The following is a 21220-nucleotide window of genomic DNA, read 5'->3' on the forward strand; positions in this document are numbered from 1 at the left end:
CGAAATAGCATTCATTAAATGCATATTGCTTGGTCAAATGCTTATTAGCTGCACCTTGAAGTACGGATAATGCCTGTTTACACTACATATTAGGACTAGGATTGTATGTTTCACGTTTATTATTTGTTTAATGCTCAAAACTGTTCCGTGGACTAAACAGAATGCCAGTTTACTAAAGAAATGAATCGACCCATCAATGGCTACACATGAAATTCTAAAAATAGCGCTCCTGTAAAATTGCAGTGGTATCAACCTTATTTCTTAACCTTGCATTGTTAATTAAAATCACACGGAGTTTCTTCATATATATATATATATATATATATATATATATATCTATATATATATATATAATATATATATATATAGAGATATATATATATATATATGATTTATCTAACACTCATTTGTCTTTTGGTGACATTACGTAATAGTGAGTCCGTTCGGTCCGTTCGACCGCAGTGACTCAACTCAAGTTGGGAAAAGTTACAAGTAATGTAACAGATTGTAAATCTACCAGTTCTGTTTTACAAACTTGTAAACACACTAGTGGGAACTCCGTGTTTATACAGTATATTTCAGACGGCCCTTGTTTGCATTCTGCTTAGGGTAAGCTGATTAGTGTAAATGTTTTTGTAGTATTTGTTGTGTTAAGTCATGTGACAAGTCTGACTCACGAGATGGTAGATGCAACTTGGATGATGCAAAAAAGTAGGCCTAGATCATGAACTATTAAGATCCAGTTTTTTTCCCCCACCCGGTAGCTTATGTGGCCTGAGCCAATAGGTTTAGGTAAGCTAGCCTATATTGAAATTTTGGTTAGGTTTAGAGATGACTTTATGAGATGGGTTCTTGTTTAGGCCTAATAGGCTATTTTGTTGTTTCTGTTAGGCCTAGCCTAGCCTATACATGCAATTTTCTAGTTTCAGATGCATGAGAACATCTATTTGTCTGTTATTGATGGCTAGAAATTTCATTAGTTCTATGCTAGCTCTAGTTTCTCAATGGTATAGTAGGTATGTATTTCGAAATGGAATTTTCATGTTGCATAGTAGATTTCATAATTTCCCCAATGCTATTCCAGCTCACATTAGCCTACTATAAAAATAGTCCTACCCATGTAGCCTAGCTTAAGTCAGGAAAAGTCAGAAATGCTCAGTTAAGACTCATGTCTACACACCCTATCCTAGGCCTACTACTAGCTTTATGGCAAACCTCTGAGAAATGGGGATTTTGGGTTACCTATGAATGAACGAAAATTGCAGAAATTAAATAAGATTAGGACAGTGAACCCCAGGCTGCCACACATAGGGACCCATGTTGTCATAAGCCATGTATTAACTGCCATCCTGACCTTGCTTAGAAGTGCCTCTCTTGATCCCCAAACTTAACCTAAGCTAGGCCTAATGCTTGGTTTCTCACATGAGTGCCATGCAATGGCATTACCAAGCATTTGTATTGCTTGCAGGCTATGTGCCTTCAGTATTTTCCTCGTTTATTTGTTGGTATGATCACACAGTAAATTTGTTATTCTAGGTGTTAGCCATTGCTCAGAACTTGTAACATAACTTATGATAACTTCAAGTAGGTTGTATACTCAAAACCATTCTTCAGTTGCTTTGGGAATATGAGTGTTATTGAAGACTATAAAATAATTCACTCCAAGAAAGAAATACAGTATGTACTTCATGTTTTAGTAGGTCTGGGCAAATAAGTTCTCATGCACATGACAAAATTATGACCCAGATGCAAAATTGGAAAGAAACCTCAGAAAGAATTATGATGCTGCAATTTCGCTGTTGTACATTTGTTGACAACACATTAAGGAGCAAATACCGGAACATCTTACAAGAAATTGCATTATAAGGCAAATGGTAATCAGAGTATTGATGTTGGGTTTTCCACCAAGTCATTACCCACAAAAAAACTATCTGTACAAACAAAAGGTAGAGGACTACCGAAGACTAGAATTTCAGTAAAAACTGTGGTGATTTTAAAAATGCATTTTGTGGTTATTGCTCATTTCCTTGGACTTTTTGCATAAAGGATAAATCACAAATTTAATGCAAAAACCCATTAAATTTTTCAATTGTCTTAAGAAAACCCAGTGTAACTTGAGTGAATGTGGTAGGTCCTTTTTTTTTTTTTAATCAAATTACTACGATACAGTAGTCCCAGACATTGTTGGGTTACTTATATAGGGACATTTACCTTAGGGATGTGAGAAAATTTCAAGGTAGACATTAATAAAATATGTACTGTTGTATGCAACTAATGAATAAGAAATTAATAACTTAATTTGGAGGTTTTGACAAGTCTGTTCACTCCCAAAGGAAGAGAAATTTGGAAGGACTGTCTCAAAAGATGTCTAGCCTAACCTACTCCATGTTAGGTACATTTTTTCAGGACACTGCCAATTTTCCTTATGCACTTTTGTGCAACTTGGGTTAGCAGAATATTTGAGAATAGAATTGTTGTTTTAAGCATCCCATTTGGTTGTGTCCTGATCCTCAGTCATCTTTAGGTAAATGGTAAATTGTCTTTTAAAGATTATATTTTGTATGCTTAAACAGTTGCATTTTAATCATTCAAACTAGTGCACATGAAAATGGCTTGGGATGGATGTTACTGCGCAATACATTCTGACTTTGATATCAGTGCTATTTTATACATGAAAGTTATCGTCATTGAAAGTTTTTGTGCATTGTATATGTTGAGAGGCCACTACTGCTCGCAAGGTGAAGTTGGTTGTTTTTTGACTGAAGAAAGCAGGATGGATTATTTTATTGCTACCATATGCTCTTTTAGCACAGGCTAGCTTTACACTGGGAAACAATTGGGAATATGATGTGAGGCTTATGCATCTGCTTGATATGCAAATAGGTTTTTAATAGGTTTGTTGATTAGAAATCAATAAATGAAGAGGCAAACATTTGGGGTAAATTTCAGCAGATATCTTTTAATCTGTTGCCCTGGTACCCTCCTGCGGAAGGCATACTTAAAAAAGTTGACTTGATCATGAACCACAGAACTACATATCTTCTTCCTTTCATACCCCAATCCTCAGCATTTGGCCAGAGTGAATTTCTCTTTTGGTCATCAGGAGCAGTTATCTTGGAAAAAGTCAACTTGGTTTCATTCCAGGCTAAGTTGTGGTTATATTTATGGATAAACTCAATGGCCAACTTCACTTTTTCTAGGATGTCTTTTGATGAAAAAGATTATGTTCAGAAGGTTGATGGTCTTTGGTTTAGGAAGTTGATTTTCCTTCCACACCAGTCTGCTAACCTTGTTCCTAGTTTTTTTCCTGACAGGTATACCCCATGAGTGGTTTTATGTTGCAAAATATGCAATCAGGAGTACTGTACTGCCTTGCTCTTTTTTTTTTAAAGAGTAAGGTTGAGGTTATGGTGAAGAGGAGAATGGTTTGCACCATTCCCCAATACATGTTGCTCTGGACTTCCTCAAATACTGTGTACTGTCCTTTTAGCTTCCTTTGGGGGAAGTTATGCTATTCATATGCCAGCTTGTTTTGAAAGGGGTCAGAAATCTTTATGGCCTGTCCTTGGCTAGGAAGGAAGGGATAAGGAAGAAAAGGGGAGTAGGTTGCTGAGCATTCTTCCCTTGCAGCAAGTTGGTGTGATTGTGTAATTAGGCAACGGGCCAGAACTTCAGATAGTTTGTGCATCCTTTGGGATAACTACAGTTCTATTCAAGGATGGTTGCCTTTCATATCTCAAATTGATCCCAGTGTACAGTACTAGTTGGATTTTCCTGATGGAAAATTTGACAGGAGGCAGGAGACCAGTTACTGCTCTGTATCCTTTGAATTCAAAATGGAAATCTCACGTTCCAGGTTGGCTCATATGAGATGACAATTTCATGCTTTCATTAGATCTGAAGGATGTCTATTTTCAGTTAAGGAAGTTCTTTTACGTTGTCTGCAATGGGACAGGCTACCAGTTCCAGGTATTTTCCTTTGATCTCCAGAGAAACTTGTGCCACATGGGCAACTCCACATACGTTTGTTTCAGTAGTGCCTGGAGTGACAGAAATTTGTACAATGTCGATCTGCCAACACTCAACATGCCTTTGACTGTGGAGGACCTCATTATTATTATTATTAATATATGCAGCAGATAAAACCTATTCATATGGAGTAAGCCCACATTCAAGCTTCCTGAGGATATGGTGTTCATAAGAAGATGAGGTAAAGGGAAATTCAGAAAGAAGAGATCCCTCTTATTAGAAGAGAAAAAATAAATTAATGAATTAACAAGTAGATATAAATGTATTAAAATTCAAGGAGAATAGTATTAGAGTAGCAGTGTATTGCACTTTTGCTTGAACTTCTGAAGGACCAATTGCACTTTTTCCTCTGGGAGGCTGTTCCATAGTCCAACTGTGTGAGGAACAAAGGACCTCTTGAAAAGGGATTCAACAGCAAGGCACATTTACTGCATATTGGGGCTGCTGTTCAGCAAATCTGGTTGCTCTTGACAGATAAAGGAGATTAGGTATAAATTGTGAATGTGAAAGATCTTTGTTGAAATACAACTTTTGAAAAAGTGACAAACGAGACCATCTATCGATGAGTCATTACTACGTCTTATTTGGAAACAAACCGACCACCACGAACCACTCTATCTAAAAGAGATAAATCTTTGGCAGGAGCAAATTTCCACACCAAAGAACAGTATTCTAGTAAAACAAGTTGCGTTGATTTTATCACTATTTCAAATATATATGAGGCCTCATGAACAATACCTAACCTAGATGTTTCTGAAAAGTTAGCTGTGAGTCAAAGGTTACACATAGAGAAATTAAAGCTTCAGACTCTTTCAGCAAAGTTCCAGCCACCTAAAGGGGAGGATGGGGTGGGAAATCTGTACAAGATCTGCCAATCAATAGTTTTTTTAGTTTTACTGGAGTTCAACCTTATACTTCACCAACTACACCATTCCCTGATCTGGTCCATGCCCTAATTGAGGCTGAGGGCAGCCTCATTTCCCAGAAATAGAGACTACTACACCCACAAGTGTTGCATACTAAACAATGGAACTCCAGACACAATAGGTCTTGGTTCACTGAAAATCCCGTCCACGGCAACTCACTGATGTTTAACTTGAAGTAATCCTAAAACATATCCACCCACTCCAAGATTCTGAAGTTTATAAATAAGTGCCTTGTGGTTTACAAAGTTGAAAGCATCACTAAAATCTATTTGAATTACTGTGCACACAGAACCATTATCAAAGTTCCCTTGCAAATGGCATGTGAAGTCTAAAAGAGCATTACATGTACCTAGCTGCTTCCTATATGCATATTGAGTCTGCTAATAATCCTTTATATTCAACAAGTATTTATCTAGTGGCTTAAAAAGTTTTCCAGCAAATTTGGATAGCGACTGCAGATATGACACTCTTTGGAACTGGCACTGTATTACCAACTTGCACTCATCCACAAAGATACTATGTCAACATAAAAATCTATAGAATCTCCAAACTTGGGAGACAGCATGCTAGAGACTTTAAAAAATATGAAGGGAAGAAACCATCTGGGTCTTCTCCACCGCAGCTATCAAGATTATCCAGAATTTTCTGAACATCCCTGGAGTAAAGTACAAATTTTGTAAGAGGTTTAGGATGACAAGTATCAGGGAGATAGACATTCTCAGGTGATTGCTCAGTTTCAAATGCTTGATGAAGCAGTTCAGCCTTTTTCCTATGTTAGTCGTGGTGGAATGTAGGACGATATCTGTAATGCCAATTTAGTCCACCACAGATGAGGCAAGTAATTCCTTTAAGTTTCCTCTTCAAAGAATCATTGTATTTTCTCTCAGCTGAATTAGAAGTTCTATTCTCATCATAGCGATTCTTAACAAAATTAGTGTAATTTCCATTTGAACGATTTAACTCCACGCGCTGAATTTGGTTCGTTTGTCATTGTAGGCTCATCTTCATATATCATTAAACCACGGCTGTTCATTTGTCATGAATTTGATGACCTTTCTAGGGACATAACTAGTTAAAATAGCCATCGGCCTTTCATTTTATTTCTTGGTGTATGCCTAGCTGTGCTAGACCCTACATTGTTATGGGGCAATCTCAGTGCATATGCTTTCCTGCCTTTCTATTATTTTTACTAGTACCAAAATCTAATGTCCCATCTTGTATAGCTAAGAAAAGTATGGTTTCTGTAGCTCACTCTGCTTCATCTTCCCCACTTGCTCTGTTATCACTAGCTTGCTCAGGCTCAGTCTTCATGGTTGGACACTGTGCTGCATCTAATGCAAGGGAGGCACTTTAAAGGATTGTGGAAGAGATGTTTGGATCATTCATAAAATTTGCTGCAAGTGTTTGCCCGGTAAGATGGGCCATATTTTTTGGTTGGCATTGCTTCTTTTCCCAGGAAAGGGTTACACTTGTCAGCATAGGCAACCAATCCTCGCTCTTCAACATTGCTGACACCGGTGCATCTCTCCAAGTTAGGCAGCTTCATTGTAGGTGGCTCTGCTGGAATACTGATAGATGTTTCTGCTCAGTTCTGCAAGTGATCCCTCTTTTACTGGTGTTTCAGCTAAGGAGCTCAATGCTGTTGTGATTGTCTTACCTGTGGGGATACCCCTGCAGCATCGATTACGCGTGTTAAGCTCTTCCTCCTCTGCCTCCTCTGTCTAGGATTAAGATATCTCAGAAGTCTTTTCACAAGAAGCACTGTCAGAATTGAAGTGAGTGCCATCTTATGAAATCGCTCACCTGCATGGGAGCTCTACTGTAGGTAGGGCTGATAGGTTTCTCCAGGCTCTCTCTTCAGCCAGCATCTCCCTGTTTACCTACGAAACATAAGAGCATGAACCTTTCTTCCTTGGTAAAGGTGTCCATGCTCATGGGAACTTGAAGCAGTCTTGCCTCAATAACTTCGATCTCCAAAGTGGGATGTGACTCTTCAGCCACAAGTCATTGGACCCATCTTTTTAGGATTTGTGGTAGCTGCCCAAGGTAGCTCCTTTTCCTCAGAGTGGGATGCCAAAGGTACTTGGATGGCATGAGGTTGGAGGTTGAATGAATGGCAGGCTGGCGAAATTTCTTTTTGTTCTTTCTTCCTTCCTTTTCAAGGCAGCTTCTGGATAAGTAGGTGCTGTTTAGACCATGGTGCAGGTAGACTTAGTCCGGCTTAAGCTCATAAGGTGCAACTCTGTCCACTCTTCTCTCCCAAGTAACAAAGTGGGGGAGGGCTGCACTGGTACAGTTATCTAAATTCATGGTATTAGGATTGACTGTATACTAATTGCCTTCCAGTCTGAGCTACCTATCGTTAGGGACAGTACTTGGTTCTCCAAAGTTTTCATAGAGGGTTCAGATGCATCTCAGTATGGCTCAGTGCCATATCACTCTAGCATCCCTATGCCTGATTATATAGAAGGTTTTAACTTCCATGATAGATAACTGTGGAAACTGCTGTGGTTGATGACAGCAAGGGCATGCAGTCGTAAAAACCCCTTTGCCAAATGATAAACCATGCCTGATGATGTAAGGAAAGGCACATCAGGCAACCAACCCCTTAGTGTAGGGATAACAGTGGGAAAAAAGGTAGATAGATTGTGTAGAAAGTTAAGTTATCATTGCTCTAGTTCTCATTTGTGACCAGGAGCACATTTGCGTACTAGAGCAATGATTATTGTAATTATTTACACACAATCTGTCATGGGAGTTAAAACTTTCTGTACAATCAGGCATAGGGATGCTAGAGTGATATTTGCACTGAGCCATACTGAGACGCATCTGAACTATAGGAAAACTTTGGAGAACTAAGTACTGTCCCTAAAGATAAGTAGTTCAGGTTAAAAGGCAATTAATATTATAGTCAGTCCCAATATGAATGTAGATAACACTTTCACTGCAACCCTTCCCCACTTTGTTACCAGGGTTACGAACGGTTTATTTAATAATTATCAAAAAGATTCAGATTCGAGACCCGGCCGGGCAGGAAACACTTGTCAATTATAATTCCCCGCTGGTACAATGAATTCGATATTAGATTATATTTGTGACTTGATATTTAATAATTATAATATAGATGCTTTAGTCATAGGACCGGCGTGGTTGGTATGGATTTGGCGTCCCACCTCGATGGTCGTGAGTTCAATTCTCGGCCATTCCATTGAGAAGTGAGAGATGTTTATTTCTGGTGATAGAAGTTCACTCTCGACGTGGTTCGGAAGTCACGTAAAGCCGTTGGTCCCGTTGCTGAATAACCACTGGTTCCATGCAACGTAAAAACACCAAATAAAACAAACATAGGACCGGCTGTACTACGTAATCACGTCAAGTGTGTAGGAACATATTTTAGTCAGATAGTCTAGGCCCTTTTAACACGAAATTGAGTCGTCCCCTATTTAGGTGGTCAGACGTGTTTCAGATAGACAGAATTTTGCATGAATATTTTGATTGGTTTTTTAAGTTGAATTTCTCCTCATTGTTCTCCCCATGTTGTTCCTGCCATTGGTCTTACTGCTTGTTTTTTTCGACGTGGTGGTTAGAGAGCGACTTTTCTTTATCGCAAATGTCCAAGAATGAAACTTGGAAAATACTCGTGCGTGGTCATTGTCAACTTCTTTTGGAATCCAGGATTTCCATACACGCTTCCAGAGATGTCGGCTTCTAAACAAAGTCGCTTGGCGACCGAAAGATTGATGTTAAAGGACAGTAGGTTAAGGGGTGGTTGGTTATCTTTTGTGAGTGTGAGGTCGTCCTCCCGCAATGAAAAGGTAGTGGCATGATTCAAACACGAGGTTCGGATCCTCTTCTGAATCCTTTTCTCCGCCGGTGACGATTGGACACGGTGCGAGTTCCCGCAAATAGCAACAGTACGGTGATTTCACGCAGACTCTTGGGGAACACCAAATGGAGTACGGCGTTCAGATTTTTTTTTTTTTTTTTTTATACAGTGGCTCTTCTGTTATAAATAGGACTCTCTCTCTCTCTCTCAGCAGTACGATTGGTGAGATTTAGTTAGTATATTGAAAGATTATGAACGTTTACCAGCTTGTTTAATACGTTTTCGGCCACATTATATATATATATATTATATATATAGCTGAATCACGAAAGTTTGGAACGTGATGAATATATAAATAAAGGTAGAAGCCACGAAGGAAAGTGAAACAATTGAGTAGTTCCAAGATCTTTCGACTCAACGTCCTTTACTTAACAGACGTCGAGTCGAAAGATCTTGCAGCTACTCCATTGTTTCACTTTCTTTTGTGGCTTTCATCCTATATATATATATATATAGATATATATATATATATATATATTATATATATATATATATATATATATCGAGAGAAAGAGAGATAGCAGTAGATTCTCCGGGCAGGTATTCTGGGGTCTTTCTTTTATGAGGTTTGATGTGGAAAATTAATAATTTGTATAGTGTAAAATACATCTGCAGAAAATGTTATACGTTTGTCTCATATAATTAGGGAACATGAAATGACGATTATGACCAACTTGAGGTGTGTTTCGTATATTCTTGCCGATCGTATGCGTCGTAAGCTCCCGTGAAATCGGTCGGGCGAATGGTTGTCGGTCATATGGGGCGGGGGGATGCCCAAAAGATTTACGGCATCCTTTGTGGTAAGCAGTAGGCGCCTCAGATGAGAGGACTCAAAAAGTGAAGGGAAGGCGGCAATACGGAATTTGTGTCCCGTTTTGTTTAAATTCAAGGAATATTTTTCCTTGGCTATGGCTTAGTTTTAGTTGATGTAGCGGACCAAATAGAAAGCAATTTCTTTTCTTTAGCTAAAGAACCCACGAAAGACTAGGTTCCATGCAACGTAAAGGTGTAAGATCTAAAGTAGAGAAGTTTGAATTGTTTTAAAAAGAGTAGTATGTACGTATATCTTTGCTTCAGTTCTGGAAAGAGGGGGTTGGTGGTGAAAGAAGTATTCCCTGATGTCAACGTTTTGTGTGAATGAAGTAGGTTGCCTTCGTAAGCGGAGCCAACATTAATCTTAACTTCAATTTATATTGAGAGCACTTTTGCGATAAAAGTGTTGTAAGTCTCAACGTGTATGCCCACACCTTTACGACCGATAATGGTGTATGTAGCATGGGATGAGGGAAAGGTTCCTTTGATGAAGGCTAAATATTCAACGGACAGTGTTGCTTTGTATACCGGGAGGAGTGGGGTTGGATTTGGATTGACTGGTTTGACAGATTGAATACTTATGACGAAAGGATTGATTGGAAAACATAGTATAATCAAATGTATATTAAACATTTATTTGACACTTGAAGGTAAAGAGAAATGTGCAGCATTTTCACACATGGATCTACGCAAATCTCGTGAAAGAATTGGTAGTCATTGTGGAGGGTATTTCGCATGATATTGCACAAAAGTTAATGATGGATGCCAACTTTGCATGAGAATGCGTAAATAGGTGAGTGTTTGGTTTGGTGTAAAAGTAGATCTGAGACACAAGGTTCTGTTATGTTTCCAGTGAATAGAGAGCAGAATGATGGCTGTTTGCAGATCACCATACTAACGACAGAGTTTGACAGAATAGGAAATCGAGAGTAATGTGAACAAGAGTAATATCTCGAGGATAAATGGAAACTGTGGGGATAGTGCAGCGAATGTGTTTAGGTATTTGAGTGATGTATAGTGCATGGTAGTGAGACGAGAGACGAGGTAAGTCGTAGAATAGGTTAGAGAGCGAAAGTGATGATAGTTAATAGATGTAACACCGTTAACAATCTTTAATCATTCGGAGGATGTAGGTGAAGCGAGAGAGAGAGAGAGAGAAGGGGCCTGGGTAACAGAAATCCCTCAGAGGCAAAGGGGGGGATAGGGGGGGACATATAAGATTATAAAGCACAATAACACGTGGCATTTCACGCCTGGGTCGTCTCCCCCTCCATATTGTCGGTGCACGAAAGCGAGTAAACGATGGCGGGCGATGTTTCAGTTAGAAGACTCTCTCTCTCTCTCTCTCGTGTGCTGGTATCCTCTCCCTCTTATGTATAGGTCTCCTTTGCCATTGTGTAGTTAATCTCCGCTTGTCTCCGCAGTTGTGTCCTTTCTGTATGGAAATTAATATTATGCTTTTGCAGTTCATGAAGTTAAGCTGGTGGATTTTTAAAGATATTATTAATTTTTCCCTGGTGATTTTATCAATTGTTTCACTACTTTTTTCAATGTTGTGTGTAGATTTCTTTTTTCAATTTTGTCGCTGTATTCCGATTATCTTCTTTGTTGTCGCACAAAATCCCGATCAACCAGCTGCTTAATTCTTTACGTCGGCACAACAGCCCGCAAACGACTCCCGTCCCAATGTAAATTTCGTCGGTTCGTACGCGTAACTTGGGAAGCTGGTCAATAAATAATCCTACGAATAAAACCTCGACATGTCACTTTGAAGCAATTAGGGTTTCTGTGGGGTCATAATATTGACGGATTAACAGCAATATCTGCACGCCACCACTTACCGTGCACATAAAAAAAAGAGGCTGACGGCTACTCGACGTAACCTCGTCTTTTGGGTTAATTCACCTCGCTACTACGGCTGTATATTCGATTTTTGTCCTGGTCATTATAGTTCCACGTAAAGGCCTTTTCGAAACATCTGGAACGTACGTGTATAACTTCGGCCGTGTACCCTTTTTTATAGGTTTAAAAAGCTTTCAGCTGAATAATGACACGAGAAACGTGGAGCTCGCAGTATGGCAACAGAGGACGTTTCCCAAGCCGGACCATTCGTCGCTCTTTTGAGCTCAAACAAAGGAATCATCGGGCGCGGAGGGCAAATTGATGTTCATAACGCAGACTACAACTAATATTTGCGTCATCACAACCGCCTCTCGCTTTTTGGCGGAACAAAGGCACATATGAGCTGTGATAGAGGGGGAAAGAGCCCTCATTTTCCTCTCTTCCTCATGTCGGCGGCATCTCTTTGTAAAGATTCCCCGAGGCCCTTTTATTAAGGCCTCTCACCCATGATACGTCTCCCCTCGTATCCCCCCTCCCCTCCCCTCCCCTCCCCATGCCCCCCTCACCCCTCTCAAAGAGGACATACTTACCCGCTGAAATACACCGGCCGGATTTTTTTTTATTGTATTCTTTATTGATGCGTTTATTGTTAGCAATAAGTGTCATTCGTTTGTGACGTCATTGTGCTGTTATTGTGGTTTATGGGTAGCCATCATTGGGGGGTAATCGCCTGTTAGACGGTTGTTACAACTGGTCTATGATTTCTTTTTGGGGGGTGTGGAGGGGGATCAACTGCGATATTGAGAAGCTGGTTATTGGAAATCAACAAACCAAGTGTTTTCCATTAAGCCAAATGAAAGAAACGGTTATTGATAGAGATGGGGAAAAGGAGCAATTGAAGTTCGGTGTTTCCTGGAGTTAGTGATTGAACTCTCTCTCTCTCTCTCTCTCTCTCTCTCTCTCTCTCTCTCTCTCTCTCTCTCTCTCTCTCTCTCTCGAATTTGTCTTCAAGCCTTGTGTCTGATGCACTGTAGCATAACTCTTTGGAAAGACTATCGGAAATCAGTTATTGATTTGATTGGATTTGGCCTTCGAGTGCATGACCGCGTGCTGGTATGCCGTATGTTCCCGCTAGATGGAGCTTTCTTTCGTTCACTCGGTGTTGCTCAGTGGCTGTTAATGGATGACAATGGTGACCTCTTTTGACTGCGCTTCTTCACGTGTTCGTTGTCTGATTATTTGCGTAGTCAGATCATGGAAATTCTCATTATTGCCTCAGTTTTCTTCTTGCTCTGAATATGAAGGTGTAAAGCTTCTGTCCCTGGAAGGCCAGGATAAACCATTAAGTTGGCCGTGTCATTGACCGTTATGTATTTCGAGTAGTGCTGTGGAGGGATAAGCCAGTATTGCTTTATAAATGTAACATTTGTAATTTATGCTCAACCTGGGTTAATTCTAGAGATCTATTTTGGTAGGTGGGTGTATCTTGTGACCGATAGCTTGTAAGCAATGGAACTTGAGTACCGATTAAATTTAATTATGCGAAACCATACTTTTTTAATAGTATATGTCGGTGAATGGTTAATGCTTTTTTGTTCAGGTATATTTTCAGTCCTTGTGATACTAGTTCACCCCCTCCTGCGCATCCATTGTAATTGGAAAGAAAGTAACTCCAGAGGTGTTCTAGTTTCTTTCACAAAATTTTCTTGAACGCATTGGGTTTCCTATCTCTCTCTCTCTCTCTCTCTCTCTCTCTCTCTCTCTCTCTCTCTCTCTCTCTCTCTCTGAACGAATACAAACCGTAAACGACCAATTAAATCACAAATTTAGGTCGTGGACAACGTTTAATACCGGTGGTAATGGCGTAGTCTGGCTGAATCTCTCTCTCTCTCTCTCTCTCTCTCTCTCTCTCTCTCCCCGGGGCCCTAATAACATCATCAGTTGTGTCAGTGGCAAGGATATGAACTGAACCTCGCTCCTCTCGCCCCTGCCATCTTGACTAAGAGGCGGGAGAGAATTGCACTTAACAAGAGGCATAAGTGGGCATTTTTGTTGAGGTTGGAGCAGGGGGGGGGGGGGTGACTTTCAGACGAGTTGCGGGGCAGACTGCGGGTATTCCAGGTCATTTTCTTTTTGAAGAGGTAGATCAGTTCGAACTTGAGAAGGTTATTCGTTGGGCATTAAGAGGCAAAGCTAGGAGTTAACGTTGGCATTTAGAAAAGAGGTAGGGCAGTGGGGTGGGAGAGTTCATTAGGCATTGAGCAAATAAGAGAAGTAGTTTCAGTCTGATGTTGATATTTGGGCATTTAATTAAAAGGAAGGCTAATGGGTGACAGTTAGATTGTGGGGATTCGTGGATCATTGAGAAGAAGAAAAGAAGGGCACTCAGTTATGTTGTCTGATAGTCTTAGATATTCAGAAAGTCAGCACATGGACCTTTGAAGGTATGTTGTTCATTCCAGCTAGTTGTTGGAAATTTAAGAGAGAGATTTTTAAAAAAGGGTGGGGGAAGTTAGGTCAGTGAAGATTTTAAGTGACGGGATATGGGCATTCCTTTGCTTATTTAAATTATCGGATTGGTTAATGAGCATTTCTTTAGCGTGAACAATATTACTTTTAATCTTATTTAAGTTATTTATTTATTTTATTTATTTTTTTTTTTGAGAAGAAAGGTACTTTTAATTTCTAGTCCTTCCACTTGGGGTAACTGATTTGTAAATGTATTTAGTGAGCATATTTTATTTCTTTGCAGCTGGAAATTTTTAGGGGTATTATGTGATGTACCTCGTGTTTTCATACGGATTATTATGTTAAATGCCATGTGATTTGCTGTTGGTATATTCGGAATCAGTTATCTGATTAGTACATACAATGTAATTAGGACATCCTCCGTTGGAAATGGAGTTAGCCTTTCTGGGTTCCTTTGGTCCTGGATGGCTTTTAATAAGGACTTAGTGCTTATGTTAGGAAAAGAAAGGGCATTTGCGGGTTTCTTGTCAGGGTAATGAATATTTTGGGTGTTTATTAATTATCTATTTTCTAATTATGAGAGATATGAAGTCTGTTATATTTTTAATATATAGTCGCCGGTTAGGTGGAATTTTTGGTAATTATATATATATAGATATTAATATATATATATTATATCATAATATATATATATATATATATATCTATATATATATATATATATATACATACATACATACATACATACATACATACATACATACATACATACACATACACACATATGTGTGTGTGTGTGTGTGTAAATTCTTCTGTTAAAACAGGATACGTCCCAAGTATAGAAGGCCCATTAGTACATTCTCTCTCTCTATATAAGCGTGGTATTGTGTTGTTTTGATGTTACTGTAGTTTTTTTTTCAGGCTTATTACTTAGTTTAGTCATCAAATGCACTCTTTTAATAGGTCTCCTCCTCCTCTTAACTCACATTACTCCCCTCCCCCACCTTTTTTAAGTACCTGGGCTTGAAGCGGGCATAAGATTGTAAGCCCCATTGATCTGACCAAGAATGAATTTTGGTATGGAAGTTCGTTTTGTTGTCATTTTATATCTAAAAGGCTAGATATGGCCTCCCTATTGCCATCCCTTTGGAATCTGATACAAATTGAGGTGTGAGATTTATCCTTGTGTACCAGTGTGGATAGGATTTTTGTGGTACCTTTCCTTGCTTCTTCTTGTACCTTAATCTCATAATATGACAAATATTGTATTACATATATATATTTGAAGGACGTACAAAGCAGAGTCTACGTTCATGCGTCCAATTTATCCGCATTCATTGGCATATTTCTGATAAATCAAAATTTGTGCGTGAATATACATAAAAAACAACAAATGCCTTATGGATATTTATTAATACAAAATGAGATTCCGCGATTGGACACTGTTTACATTGCAATTGATATGTCCAATAAATCACCGCTCATTTTTTTCTCACCCAGATGGGTCGGCAAATAAATCCGAAATATTGTCATTAATAATTCCGAATCAAAATGATATCGGGGAGTTTTTTCCCCCCTTTTGTATAAATTGCATTCCCGGATAGTCATTTCCCTCCCCCGTCGATTGTTGTGATGACATTATGATAATGTGCTCATTGATTACGTGGATAATATTTCGTTTCCCCGATGGAGTCGGTTTATTTCGCTATTTTGGCGGGTGGCGTTGGAGAGAGTTTGGGAGTGTGTGTGTACGTGTGCGTGGGATTTTTTTTTTATATATTGATTATGATTACTATGAAAAAGGATTCATTTTATACATCGAAGAGCGAATTAGGACCAGGAGCAAGGTTGCTGGTTAATTTGCAGGTAAAGTAAGATTGGTAAAGATACATTGGCTTTCAAGAGTGATTGTTGAATTCTGTATACGTATTCGCTTTGAAATATAAACATGCTTACCTGGTATCTGTAAATTATGAAAACAAGGCACTGATACATGCAGTTGGGAAGTATACAAAAGAAATAATGCAGTATCTTTACTGAGGGATTGTTAGGCGTCATGTAATAAGCACTTGCACCTAACAGAAAATTATAGGCTTTAAATAAAAGCACATGTTGGAATGTATACCGTTGTAAAAGTAAAGCAGTAATTTCCAGTGTTATATAAAGAATTAGTTTGGGTAATATATAAGGGCCAGATTACAAGCAAATGTAATCTGGTTTTTTCAGTCAAGATTGGCAGTTCTTTCCTATCTTATATAATTATGTTAAGTGTATTAGAATGTCGGTCTTCAGGGTACGACGAATCTGGTTTGAGATGGCTTAGACTAATAATTGGTTTCTAAAACTGAGTTTCGTGTTTTTATTTCATTGTGTTGCCAAAGGGAATTAAACATCACATGAAGTTAACAGTACACTTGTTTAATACTTGATATTTGGTGACTGACTAAAATGGGTCCCAGTGCTTGGGATGGCGCTATAGTTCTTTATCCATCCAATTCCATCCTATTATTTGATATATTACAAATATAAATGTATAATATATATGTGTATAATTTAATATATATATATATATATATATATATATATGTATATATATATAATATATATGTATATGTATATACATATATATACACATATATATACATACATATACATAATTACTTTTACAGAGGAACCCAGTATCACGGAGAGGTTCAAAAGAAATTCTTCATTTCCGTGCTTTCAGAGGCGCGTCTGAGGCCTCCATCTTCAGTGACCCAGATAAGAGTATATGGTTCCTTGCAGAAGGAGGCAGACTTTCCTCTGAGAGCTTGGAAAATAAGATTCATCTCATGAACCTTCTGAGGTCCTACGTAAAAGTAGTATAAAAATGTGTGTATGCATGCGTTTGAGTAATCACCTTGAGTCATTCATTTGCCTAAGCGTTATATATATATATATATATATATATATATATATATATATATATATATATATATACATACTATATATACATATATATTAAATTTTTATTAAATATTAATATATATATTATATAATATGTATATATATATAATAATATATATATCCCAATAACCCATATACATACCCATCATAGCATACATACACATACACATCTACATATACAATCACATACCATACACACTTATATACGTACACACTCTTTAACGACCATCCGGAAGAATCAGTCATTAACCTCCGCGTGGACTTCGAAACGAAGAGGACGGAGACGGCGGATATTATGTCAGAATTCTCCTCCGTGTACGTACACGGGGCGCTCAATAGTAGTATAAAGACGAGTGGCGGAGAGTAATGCATATGATCCTTGGAAACTCGTTTAGGACACATGAACCCTCTGATAGGAATATGTATCGTGGCTAAGTGGCCGTGAACAGCATTTCAATCAGGTCTCGAGGGTTGCAGGAGACAATATAACTCCCCGGGGAAAGAGAGAGGGAGACAGAGAAATTTGTTGCAGTGGGTTTCGGTGCTCGCTTGTAGTGTGAATCTCTCTCTCTCTCTCTCTCGTCCTCTCTCGTCTCGTCCCTCTCTGCAATGGTTCTAAGCTCGGCTGTAGTAGAACTCCTTTTCATGTGGTTGTACTTTATTATATATATATATATATATTATATATATATATATATATATATATATATATATATATATATATATATGTATGTATGATGTGTGTGTGTGTGTTTTTTTGTGTGTGCTCGCTTCATAATGACAAGTAGAATTTTGTTGTATGTTTTTTATATATATATATATATATATATATATATATATATTATATATATATATATATATATATCGTCGTTGTAATTCATGCTCCTCTGAACATTAATGTACCTGTATAAAATATTGTGCTATTGAAAATGTACATGTAAATGGTTGGAAGTGACAATAGATTCTCTGTTCTTTTTACATTATTATTTCTTTGGTTTTATTCCGTGCACATTTTTTCGTGTTCAGTTTCGCTTAGTTTTTTTTATTGTCTGTGTGTTTTTTTTACTTTCTTTTTTTTTATACAACGGTTGTACATTTTCATATTGAAAATGAGTAATTATTCAGTCGCAGTGTTTGTACAGTTTTATCAGGACGTTATTTATTTGCTTGAATTCCCTGTATTTTTTTTCGCGGTTTTCACTTGCGCAAGTTCGTACACTTTCCTTTGCAAGCTTTAAACTTTTTGAACCACTTCCTTTAAACGTTTTACGTGTACTTATTCTTCGTCTTTCTTGCATACATTTCTTTGAAGTCGTATCTTAGTTTAGTCGTACGATTTGTACAGGTTTAATTATTTGTACAATTAACAGTGCCGGGTGTAAACGTAATCTGCTCTGCGTGCTGTGCAGTTTCAGTTATGTGTAGAATCTCCAAAGGAAGATTTGAATCCATTCCGTTGTGCGTTCATGCAATTTCAATTTTTATGTCCAGAGATAGACGAGTACCAACTCCATTGTATGATAATACAGATTCAGTTGTATGTAAATTCACGGACAGATTTGTACATTTTGCGTTTAAATTTGTATTACATTTCATCTTGTACGTTGTTCTACCTACTATTGAGCAAAACACACACACACACACACACACACACACACACACACACACACACACACACACACACCAAGTATGAGAAAAACCTGTCCATCACCTGATGATCGAGCCTTCCAGTAGGGCAGACACCACATCCCGAGAATACCCCCGGTGTGAACCAGACTACGTAATGCACTAACCCTGGAGAATGATCATGGGGTGATGATTATGGATTTTTTTTTCTCTTGAGCCAATTGGGCAACCCCCTCCCCCCATGACTCGCGGGGGGCCGCCCCCCATTGGCACCCATTAACTGACTCGATCTCCATCCAGTGAGGTGCTGAGTGGGAGCCTCATTTATATTAATTACACCTTGTGTTCTCAATGACGCGTCCGGTGCTCTGGCGTGATTGATGAAGCTCCGTTTAATGATTTATGGAATGCTCATCTCTCCGCCGCCGCCGCCGCCCGTGCCCTCGGGAGAGATGCGGGCACTGGGCGCTTTTCACTGTGTGCCCTTGATGATGCTGGTTGCTGCTACTGATATTCGACGGAGTTTTTGTTAACTCTCTCTCTCTCTCTCTCTCCTCTCTCTCTCTCTCTCTCTCTGGTAGGTGTTTGCACTTTCTTGCATCTCATGATCAAAATCTTTGAGGGGTTCAGGTATATAAGTGAAATATTCTCGTTACGTAGGTGACCGTAAGTGGTTGCCGCGGTGTATAAACGTTTTTAGTTGTTACGTTTTATGTTGATATACAGTACTTAGGATGGTTGGTAATGCACGTGATATTTTTATCAGTTTTGCAGAGAGTAATGTCCAAGCAACGTAAAACTGATAGGGTCTCTATACTAAGAACTCTTGTTAATAAACTTAATATATTGAAAAGTCTATAGGAACGCAATAGTTCAGGCGGAAGTTTTCGTTACTTTCATACTCGGTGAAAAATTTGATGGTCGGTTATCTATTTTTATGTTATTAAAGGAAGTTTGTTTTCCTTTTCAGTGACTAAAGATGTCTGCTGTCAATAACTTCGCCTACGAGGAGGAGGATTGGGAGAAGGAGATGCAGGAAGAGGAGTAAGTGTTCAAATATTGTTTCCATATATGTATATAACTAACACCTAGATTGGTATTGTTGTGGTAATGAAGAAGTTCCTCTTTTTAAAGGCAACATTCTTTTTTTTTTCTAACATGGTATGAGCGTGAGGATTCTCTTTGCTTCTTATATAATTAATATCTAATGGGTTTCAATCAGGGTAAGAACTTAGCTCAGTTCTTATAATTTTTTTAAAATTTATTCGCCCGATACCTAACGCTGCGTCATTATCCAATGTCTGTTGTAGGCTGGTACATACATTTATGTGGACTTGATACAAAAGTGCTCGTGAAATGTATGTACATGCCGTATTAAGTATCACGAGGAAAGTTTTATGAAATTGTTGTGACATTCAAGTTTGACTCATAATTCCCATCCGTATGAGTAATATCGGATTACTGATGGAGATTTTTTCACGCCTTACCACGTCATACGTCATGTTCCCATGTAGGGCTGTCTCCTGCAAATCTTTATTTTGGGATGAGGTTGCAAGAGCCACCGACTTCCCAAACTGCGACCCACCAGAATTGAATAAGCGACAGGTACTTCATTCACTGCTCATGGCAATACAGAAAATCTATCAGGAAGCGTGCCCAAAGCCACCCCCCCCCTTCCCCTTCCCCTTCACGTCCCAACCTTCCATATGGCAGGGTTGAGAGTTTGTAAGGAGAGAATCTTATATCACTTGGCTTATGGAGAGAGGGTGGGTGTTTGGAGGGGGAAAGGGTGGGGAGGGGGGCGTGTTGATATTAGGGAGAATTTTCCGAACCCCAGGGGGCGGTAAGGCGGAGGTGGAGGCGTTAGCAGGGGGTTAATGGATATTATATTGCGATAGTTTTTAATGCGTCTGTGTTTGTGTGATGTAATCTTTTGTCTCGGCGAGTGCTGGTCATTGTTCAACTCTTAAATGTTTATTATATATATGATGAAGAAAATGTTTGCTTAGAATGAGAAACGTTATGTTTGTTTGCTTTCAAATGAAGAAAATGTTTGATCTATATTCATTAAGATATTTGCTTTGAGTGAGGTGGACGGCTAAAATGTCTGCAGTTCCCGCATAGTATGAATAGTTGAGACTAACGAAGTGATATTTTTCATTTCTTTGAAGGATTCACAGTGTCCGTGGAGCAGATAATTACAGTGTAATGAGAGGCCTATTATTTATATGCATAAGGGATTTATATACCGTTGTGGATAGTTATTGCCGCTGATGTTTATTTGAAGAAATCTGATAGTTTCCTGATGTTTGTATAAGAAGCCGTACATCATGCAAAATTCCTTAACTATCGAAGCTTGGTTTTCTAATTGCCTCTATAAAGTAGATGATTAGAGGCTTATTTGAAAGAAGGTATAAAAGTCGATATGTTAAGTAATAGGTGGAGGATTTTTCTGTAAATACAGATAAAAGGTTAAGACGTTCATTTTACACTGAGTAGGCCAGATAACATTTAATGTGGGAAAGTAGACAGTAAACTTATTAGAACACTCGCTGTAATGTGTAAATTGTTAGAGACATAATCCATCATTATGATGATCGAGATTCGCATCATGATAAAACTTGCATGTGACGTTGAATACGTCATCATGAAAAGAACTTACGTAAATTCACTATCATGGTGG

General features: G+C 38.5%; 1 protein-coding gene across 1 annotated transcript in view; it reads left to right on the plus strand.

Annotated features, from left to right (window-relative positions):
• Positions 1-438: 438 nt before the first annotated feature.
• Positions 439-21220, plus strand: part of LOC135202471 (uncharacterized) — a gene marked incomplete in the record, with an annotated part of 165475 nt that continues 144693 nt past the window's right edge. The window contains 2 exon segments of the mRNA XM_064231879.1: positions 439-609; positions 19508-19581. Of these exon segments, the coding sequence (XP_064087949.1) occupies positions 19517-19581 (65 nt within the window).

This window comes from Macrobrachium nipponense, chromosome 30 (assembly GCF_015104395.2).
Source record: "Macrobrachium nipponense isolate FS-2020 chromosome 30, ASM1510439v2, whole genome shotgun sequence".
NCBI classification, from domain to species: Eukaryota; Metazoa; Arthropoda; class Malacostraca; order Decapoda; family Palaemonidae; genus Macrobrachium; species Macrobrachium nipponense.